The 10,048-nt window shown below is 42.5% G+C and overlaps 1 gene segment (V, D, J or C); it reads right to left on the bottom strand.

Moving 5' to 3' along the window:
• Positions 1 to 7,170: 7,170 nt before the first annotated feature.
• LOC113891509 overlaps positions 7,171 to 10,048 on the bottom strand; it is a 32,438-nt gene continuing 29,560 nt past the window's right edge. Inside the window, 2 exon segments of the C gene segment in view lie at positions 7,171 to 7,623; positions 9,753 to 9,791. Of these exon segments, the coding sequence occupies positions 7,478 to 7,623; positions 9,753 to 9,791 (185 nt within the window).

The following is a 10,048-nucleotide window of genomic DNA, read 5'->3' as shown; positions in this document are numbered from 1 at the left end:
TGAGATAGCTGGATGGCATCACTGACTCGATGGACGTGAGTCTGAGTGAGCTCCGAGAGTTGGTTTTGGACAGGGAGGCCTGGCGTGCTGCGATTCATGGGGTCTCGAAGAGTCGGACACGACTGAGCGACTGTACTGAACTGAACTGAACTGAGTGTGTATATATTAATCTCAAATTCCTAATTTATCCCTTCCCCAAAGGAGATGGTTTTTAAGTCACTGCATGCCCAAGAAGAATTAGATTGGGATTTGAAGCCAGGTCTGGCTGGAGACAAATCTCATGCTCTCTTTGGCCACTTTCTACTCACAGAGCAGTGAATGCCCTGCTAATTTGGGAGGAGAAGACAAACCCAGAACAACCATCCTTGCTGAAAGGTCCTGCTACTATCTGAGCCAGCATTGGGTTGTATCCTCCAAGGGTCTCATCAGAGGGGGACTAAATTTTCTGAATAATATGATAGCTGTGTAGTTTTGGCAAGGAGCTTCACTTCCTTTTTTCCGTCTGTGAAAAGGGAAGTCATGGGGTTGTATGGAGAGTAAACAGGATCATGTGAACACAGTGTGTAGTCCAGTCCCAGAGGCAGAGGAAGAGCTCCAGAAATGGTAGGGCTTATTGTTTACCTTGAACCCAGATGTGTGTGCATGCTCAGTCATTCTGTTGTGTCCAACTATCTGTGACCCCAGGGACTGTAGCCCACCAGGCTCCTCTACCCATGGGATTCTCTAGGCAAGAATACTGGAGTGAGTTGCCATGCCCTCCTCCAGGGGATCTTTCTGACCCAGGGGTCGAACCCAAATCTCCTCTGTCTCCTGCATTGCAGGTAGATTATTCACCTTCTGAGCCACTAGGGAAGACTGAACCTGGACAGTTTCTAGTAAATGATGTCTGCATTGCAGGTAGATTCTTCACCTTCTGAGCCACTAGAGAAGACTGAACCTGGACAGTTTCTAGTAAATGATGTCTGGGGTCCACTTAATATGGAAATTATAGGGAAGATTGCAGTTTTGGAGAATCAGGTGTGTGTGTGTGTGTGTGTGTGTGTGTGTGTGTGTGTGTGTGTGTGTGTGTGTGTGTATGTTCAAAGGAGAACTCATAAATTGAACCAGGGGTCAGTGAGGACCAGGGGACAGGGCCAGGTCCCCCTATCTCTGCATCATATCCTCAGAAATTTTAAAGATAGGGCACTGGGAGCGATCAGCTGAAGGATCCACCCGAAATGAAGCTTTGAGAATAAAGATAGCAATCACTTCCAACTGAAATACAGGTTTCTTTCCAGTTATATTAATTGTACCCAGGGCCTCCTTAGTATGTACTTTTTTTTAATCACTCAGTCATGTGTATAGCTATGCTAATTTTCAGGTTAATTTTGCCTTGAAGCCCAGGAGAAGGGTGGTGAGGGTATGGTGAGGAAAGGGGACTTGGGCAGGGAAGCTGTGAGTCCCTCAGCACGCACACCAGGCCTAGTTCCTGAGCTTCTCTTCTGCAGCACAAAGTCAGACGTGCTCAGCTGCAACCCAGGTGCAAGACTCAGTGTCCTGAAATGAAGGCTTTGGTGAGGTGTGAGCCAAATAAAAAGCTAATGGAATACTTGCTGAAAGAGTATTCCAGGACTATCACTTACACCATCCTGAGATGTATAGCCCAGCTGTGGTAAAATGTTAGGTAGAAAATAAAGCGACAATTGAGGTGACATCTACATAGACAAACAACAGTGTAAGAAAGACAAGCGTGGCAGTTGGAAGCCTTGTACTGCGTCGGTGGTACTCAACATACTTCAACCTGTCTTTCTTCAGTAGTGTTCAGACATAAAACAAAAATGTGGCTGTGGAAATAGTAGATCCCTTTCTAAAATTTATTCTAAAAATAAATCCTTCGATAGCCTTCCATATGGTTCTTTAAGTGTCTAAAACACAGTCCGTGTTCAGTACATAAACTTCTTAATGAAAACACAGGGCAAATGTAGCATTTTGCCTTTTTACACCATATCTCAAATACGCTTATTTCCTCTCTTTCTAACCATGAAAAAACCCTCACTGAACGTCACCAAAAAAGAGAAAAACACCAGAGATGAGATCTTCCTTTTGAAGGCTGAAAAGGTGCCATTCACTGCTGATGTTATTGAACAGCTAATAAAGAATTTATTGATTGCAGTATCTCATGACACAGTGCCGTATCCATATATATTTAGTCACCTGCCTGAGGATGGTAAGACAATGTCATGGTCCACTCTGTATTTAGAGGAGACTGAATCTGATCTCGTAATGAAAAGTTGCCAGTAATATTTCATCGTAAGCAAAATATCTTTTTATTTTAACTTGCAGAATGGAATTTCTTGTTTCATGTATGAGATTTCTTTTATATTTCTTCTAGTGTATGTGCTCAGTTGTTTCTAATTCTTTGGGACCCCATGGACTGTAGCCCACTGGATTCCTCTGTCCATGTAATTTTCCATGCAAGAATACTGGAGAGGTTGCCATTTCCTACTCCAATATTTCTTAAGACCCTACATTTGTCTTGGTTTAAAAAAAAAAAAAACACTCATGTACATGCCTTTTTGTACAATTTTAAAAAGTAACAAGTTCCTACATATCAAAATAATTAGTTTTATTTTTCCTGTTTTTCATCATACATTTGGCCTAACATGTTGGAATAAGGGGGACACGAGGGATTATGAATACATACCAAAGGTCTCCAGAAACAGTATCTTTCTCTTAAGAGAATGATCTAAATTAGTCTGGATACTCTTCTTTGAAACTGCACCATGAAATCATTGCCATCATTTCCCCTTGTATTTAGTTAGTTTGAATTAAAATAAACTCAATTATATAGTGAGCTATTCTTTTTCAGAAAAGAATGTTCAACATAATGCTTCATAGGAAGGCAGCATGTGTACTCGTTTTTGGATTTTCTTTTTTATATTCATTGTTATTCAAGCAACGCTTAGTTGTGTATAGGTAAAATCACACTGGTTTGGGTGGAAGCAGTCATTTGTGTGGATCTAATTGACTCCACCCATGCTCAGTCTAAGAATGGGCCACAGGACACAAATGCAGCTGGAGGCTCCCTGGGGAGCTGGGGCCTCATCAGGGGGAGCTTCTTACATGGAGAGAGGGGAGGGGGGAGCTCCAGGGTCTGGCCTTGGACTAAAACCTCAAGACTTCAGTGGTGTCATTATGATGGGAGCATTCTGTCCGAGGAGTGAACCCGTGTCTACACCACGATCATAACTGGGGCCTGAGCCAGATATCAGTGTGTGATTTTAACCTGAGAAAGAGCTCTCCTCCCATCTTGGGCTGGACCAGTATGACTCGGCTAGTCTCCCTAGGAGGGCATGTCCCCCTAGATGTTGGCTTTCAGAGCAGAGACAAGAAGAATGAGGATGTGACTTGAATGTGCTCTGTGGTTGGACTGTGAGAACTGAAGCCTTGACCTCAGCCATGAAGCCCTGCTTCCCTCTGGGACTGGATGGATGGAGTGCAGGGTCTGGACCCCACTCTGGACCTGCTGGGTGTGTGTGTGGGGCGGGGGGACACCTGCTCTTCATGCTCACATTGCAAACAACCCTCTGCTATTCACCTGTCACACTGTCATCTGATTTACTGTCCCCTAGTAAGCCTTGCTCAGGTTGACTCTAAAGTCATTTAGTCCCTTTACGGGGTCTTGGGTGACTCAGTATATGACACTCAATTGCACACGTCAACCCTGGTCTTCTGTGTCTATTTTCTCATGAGAAAAAAAGCATCTCACATCAGTCCATGCAGCTTGATTCAGGGATTGGGTCTTGTGTCCTCCCATCTACACTGAGAAAATGAGACCAAGATGTTCCAGTCTCAGTAAGTCACAGACTAAGGAAGAACACAGGTGGCTGGAGGAATGTCAAGGATGATCTTAGCGCTGCAAGGAGTCCTGTCTGCTCTTTCCTTCATGGTCAAGGGTGTGGTCCAAGGTGCAGCATCTGAACATTCTGGGTGTAAGTTTCCCAACTCACTTAGGAGCTAATTGGAAGAACTGTATATTTAAATGGGCTTCCCTGGTGGCTCAGCAGTAAAGAATCTGCCTGCAATGCAGGAGGCAAAGGAGACTTGGGTTCGATCCCTGGGTCAAGAAGATCTCCAGGAGGAGAGCATGGCAACCCACTCCAGTGTTCTTGCCTGGAGAATCCCCATGGACAGAGGACCCTGGCAGGCTGCAGTCCATAGGGTCGCAAAGAGTCAGACACCACTGAAGCAACTGAGTATGCACTTGCATATATTTCCATAATGGGGAACCATGACCCACAGCCTAGTCTGTTTGATAACAATTACATGCCTGGGTAGAGAGATCTTTTCTTCCATTAGTTGTGACCTTTTGAAAGTGAGCAAAGTTGGTTGTGGTTTAATTGTGCTTATACTTTTTTGACACCTCTGCTAGCCTTGTACAGTCTCAACCAGTAGGGCCTGTTTGACTTTAAACAGTTTCCACAAATCAACCAAAATGTGGTTTTGAGCATGTGAACAAAACTGAAGCCTGAGAGGATGAAACCCCATCAGCCACACCAGCGCCCTCCTGCTGCCACTCAGGCTGTCACCCCACCCGCACTGCCCTCCCCTCTCTACCCTTCCCAGGCCAGGGCAGCCCAGGGCGAGAGGGGCAGGAAGTTGGACAGCACAGGAGACGCTGTCCAGTATGGTCCTGGCCGGAAAATCAGCTGCACAAAACTTCTCAGAGATTTGCAAATTTGCCCTTTTCTAAATTTTTATTGCTTCCTTTTTAAAATGTAATCTTTATTGTATAGTAGTGTATAGTTGATTTATAATGCTGTGTTAGTTTCAGGTGAACAGCAAAGTGATTCAGTCATACATATGCATATATGCATTCTTCTTCAGATTCTTTTCTCATATAAGTTATCACAGAATATTGAGTAGAGTTCTTTGTGCTATGCAGTAGGTCCTTGTTGATCATCTGTTTTATATTTAGGAGTTTGTATATGTTAATCCTAAACTCCTAATATATCCCTGTTCCAACTTTTCCCCTTTGGTAACCGTAAACCTGTTTTCTAAGTCTGTGAATCTATTCTTTTTTTTAATATAAGTTTATTTGTATAATTTTTTTTTACATTCCATATATAAGTGTTGTCATACGATATTTGTCTTTCTCTGATTTATCTCACTTGGTATGATAATCTCCAGATCCATCCATGTTGCAATAAAATGACCATATGATCGAGCAATCCCACTCATGGGTGTATATCTGGAGAAACCATAATTTGAAAAGATACTTGCACCCTAAAGTTCATCACAGCAGTTTGTGCAATAGCCAAGGTAAGTTTCCCCTCTTGGCTTCTGTACTTACTACATTATTTCTTCCCATTGAATAAATATTTCCAAATCTCTAAGATGAGGGCAATGTATTTTACCTAAAGAGGACTGGTCAAGTTAACATGAACCAAGGGATCAATCTAAGGGCTTACCTCATAGCTCAGTCGGTAAAGAATCTGCCTGCGATGCAGGAGACCCATGTTCGATTCCTGGGGTGGGAAGATTCCATGGAGAAGGAAATAGCAACCCACTCCAGGATTCCTGCCTGGAGAATCCCATGGACAGAGGAGCCTGGCAGGCTATGGTCCATGGGGTCTCAAGAGTTGGACAAAACTCAGCAACTAAACCACCATTGTTTATCTGGTTGGTCTCTTTTTGTTTTCAAATGGGAACCTTTGTTTAATTGCCTAAGAACTTGTTTCATACACACTGAAGCCGATTATACACAAAGAAACAAACAATAAGCTTTTCCAATTTTAAATAAGACAGTGTTTCAATTCTAATACATAAAAAATTTCCTTTAAAAGAATTCATTAGAGGAAATAGAACATCCCTTATTTTTCCTTCCTTCTACCATGAATTTAACTTTTTGTTCTATGTCTGTACTTACAGAAATACACAGAAACACATATAATGAGTGTCCTGTTTATTCGTATTATTACTCAATAGGAAAAATGGTTGAAAGACATGAACAAATATTTCAGCAGAAAAGAAAAAGAAGTTGTAAAACCACACACATAGAATAAGGCAGGATTTCCACCATGTTGACAACCACGGGAGTAGATATGTGGAAACCAGAGTATATACGTAAGAAAAAGACAGATACAATCACAAATTCTTAAGAAAATTCTCTCCGAATCCTTGGAGGAAGCCTTTAGTAAAGAAGCAGTGTTTGTTTTGTCCTGTAGTAGTTTGTTTGTTCTCAGCAGAAAGTGAACCAAGGGAAAGCCATGTGATGCTAGATTACAAAATGTGAGCTCCAGGTTCAGAAAAACCTGAATGACTCTTATTTACAAAATAGTGACCGTGAACAGACAAATTAACCTCTCCAACCTATAAACTGTGAACTCTAACTGTTGCTTCTTCCAGGGGTTCTTAAATGATTAATGGGATTACCTGATGAACAGTAGAAACGGAGTCTCTGTTCCATCTACATCTGATTTCTTTGCAGGGAAGTAAGCTTAGAAATGAATCTCAGTGCATTTGTGTATGTGTGGAATCTATTGTTCCTACAGTAGCTTAGGAACTACTGACAGTAGATATTAATGTTGAGAACTTGCATGGACCAGGCATCATGGACTCATCTAATCCTCACACTCCAGGAGACAGGGCTCTGTAACTTCATTACACAGATGAGGAAATGATGACACAGAGAGCTCGAAGAGCTGTCTGAGATCACACAAGTGCTAATACAGACCCAGGGTTCAAACCCAGGCCCTCGACGGCCACAGTGCATGCTTCATCCTGCACCCGATGCTCCTCTGGTGTTGGCGCAGGTCTCATCAGGGGTTAACACGAGGACCTGGAGTCAGGCTTGTGAGACCCTAGCACAGATCTGAGCACACACAGTGCAGGTCATGCTGGGTGTTATACTGTCAGTATCCGAATGCCCCAACCCAATGAGTCTGCCTCTGGTGACTCTGAAAGAGAAGGAACACGGGCACCTTTGTTTGGCTCCTGTTGGACCCGCTCCACTGGTTGTCTTGCAGCCGGTGCCCCAGAGAAAGCAGCATAACCACCATCTCAGTGAAAGACCTAGAAATGTGGTGTTGACCATTATTACATCAGCGCTGAATTTGATAGCCTGGTTATCATGCTGTTTCTCACCTTGGTTAGATTTCATGAAATTAAAGTACACAGACAAAAGGGGGCTTGTGATTCTTTTGTATTTATTGTTCATGTTACGAAAATCTAAGTACAGAATTCGAGCAGCAAAGCTGACTTCTCCAGGGTGTGTGACAGGGAGGGTCAGGGTCGTGGTCTGGGTGGAGGTGCTGAGGGAGGAGACAGGGAGCTGCCCACTGTGTGCGCTCAGGAGTTGAAAGGACTTGGGGGTGGGACATTATGACATCATAGATAAATACACATCTGAACTGAGATAACCCAAACCAAAAAGCAAGCAGAGACTTTCTGGGACTGTAGAGGATGAAGGAAAGTTGATCTCTCGGTAGCCCCCCCATTACGAGATCTTCCTGTCACAGCAGACGCCTGTTCTCCTAAACACACAGGAAATGATGACAGCAAAGTAGACTGTGCTCAGGAGGAGGAGTAAGAGGTAGGTGTAATAGGCTGCAGAGGTGTTCATGAGCTGCAGCTGCAGGGTACCTAGGAGAAGTCATTTTGGTTAGTTTCAAGTGTTCTTTTGAGAGGAGAGGACATATTCACGGAAGTGGTCACAATGATTTATTCCTGGTGATCTGCAAAGAAGTGGCACCCCAAACCCAAAGAAAACAGATGCAACCACCATGAGCACCACCACCACCAGAACAACTCAGAATCTAGTTGACAATTCAAGTCAATCAACGACCTCAACTAAATTCAACAGAACCTTCCCAAATATTAAAAAGCAAGGTTGTGTTTTTAAAGAATGAGTCCAAATGGGAAAAATATCTATGATAAGTAGCATTTTGCATTTTTTGTGCCATCACATCTCTGAGTAACAATAAGAGGTGACGTTTGTTAACCCCTAACCAAATGTCAAACACTTATTCTGAGAGCTTTGCATGCAAGATTCTAATCTTAGTTAAGTTTTCAAATAACCTATGAGATTATCATTTTCAACCCCTTTTACCAGTAAACTAAGGACAGAGAGAAATAATTTGCTTGGTGTCACACATTTAGAAAGCACCAGAAGTCACATTTCAATCCCAGCAACCTGAATCTGAAGAAGGTATTCTTAGCTGCTCTGTAGTCCTGCATTTCCATGTCCAATAAATATCCTAGACATCAAAGTTAAGCATAAACAGCAAGTTGAATTGCTGATGTGGAAGCATCTGAGCCACTACATGTTGTGCACCAATGAGATTCCTATGAAGGGGATCAACCAGGGAAATCTGGTTGTGACACAGTGAGGTGGGTGGAAGGCTTTAGTAAAGAGAACTTTGTACAAAATGGAAGAGAGTGGTTAGTCAAAATCCCCGAAACCTTAGGAGCTCATGCCTCAGTCACCTGTCTTTCTTAGATGTCTAACCTCGTGCCCGTGATGTTCTAGGATAATTGCACTTACTCTCCTTCGAAGTTTTGCCAGAAATATATGATGTCAAGAAGCAATTAACAATGATACTGGGCCTGACTTGCTACTCAATGGACTACAAGGCTGAGTTTTTTCCTGTATGTTTCCCTTTTCTATGCTTTACCTTCATGGAGTCAGAACTCCAGAATCACTAGTATGTGGTGTGGAAAGGATCTCAGGAGGGACATGCTCATAACTCATGGCCCTGAGTCAGGTCAGATGTTAGCTGAGTTCCAGGCCCCCTGACACACTGGGAACGGAGGAGGGATCAGCAGGACCATTGCCAGCTCTTCTAAATTCACTGAGACCCTTCATGTAGGGAGAAGGGGCCACCAACTAGTACTCATCCTGTGCCAGCTAAATGGATACCCTGTGGGAGACATTCCACATAGGTGACCTTATCTCTGTAATAACTGAGTTGGGTGCAACTGTTCCCAGTTGGCAGAAGAGGGCACTATTGCCCAGAAATAGAAGTAATGTACCCACCTTCGTGCAACTAATAATAAAAGAACTGGGGTTAAAGTGCTGTCTGGGATAATTGGAAATCCACGCACTTATACCCTGCCCATGGGTCCACCCTGTCTCAGGGTCTCAGTTTTAGGATTCTTGCTCTATATCTTAGAGATGGAATAGAGAACTGAGGAAGTGTCTGAACCATGGATTCAGATGGCCTTTGTTGAATCCTCATATCTAGCTATGGAGCTTGGTACAAGGGATTTAAGTAATTTTGGCTAATGGCCCTCATTGAAAAATTATGGGAAAATGTTGCACCACCTCATAGGAGTGTTATGATGAAGAAAAAAAATATGCACATAAGATCCAGCACAACACCTTATGTATATCAAGCTCTCAGCAAGTGTCAGTTCATGTATTAGTTACCAGCAAGGGCTAAAACTCAAAAACAATCTAGAAGCAACTTGATATCAAGTTTCTGCAATTATTACAAACAAAATCTACACAACTGGGTAAAGCCCACTGTTGAAATAATTTGGAGCCTATCAGTTCATCCTCTCATTTAGAGTCATCTTACACCAAAACCAGCGTTTAATGTGTTAAGATGACTCTTCAGGAACAATGGATTTACTTAAAATATACAGTCTATTCTGCAATATCCAGACATTTTGTTTTTTCTACCTTATATCAAGGAAGTCCAAAAGTTAAGTTTATCCAGAGGGAAAAAATGCTGTAACATGACACAAAGGCAGACAAAGACAAAACTTACTGCTTTTACCTTCCAGACATGCCTTTGTAGAATTAGTATCTAGAAGAAAGGAGAGCAGGTATTAATCAATTGTATTGTCAGTCATTCATATATATTATTAGACAGTGGCACAAATGTGATTAACTCTGTGTGCGTTAATATGCATGTATATATAATAGAAGATCTGCTAACACAGACAGGAGAGATACTCTGATTAAATGTATGAACACCACAGTTTCAGGAATAATTGACTTTTTCTTAACATTAACCAAGGAAGTTCAAGAGGTAATTGATCAGGTAAAAATTCATGCTTTCTG

Source organism: Bos indicus x Bos taurus, chromosome 4, assembly GCF_003369695.1.
Source record: "Bos indicus x Bos taurus breed Angus x Brahman F1 hybrid chromosome 4, Bos_hybrid_MaternalHap_v2.0, whole genome shotgun sequence".
NCBI lineage: Eukaryota > Metazoa > Chordata > Mammalia > Artiodactyla > Bovidae > Bos > Bos indicus x Bos taurus.
Note: the sequence above shows the minus strand (reverse complement) of the source record. Positions and strands in the feature narration are given on the sequence as shown.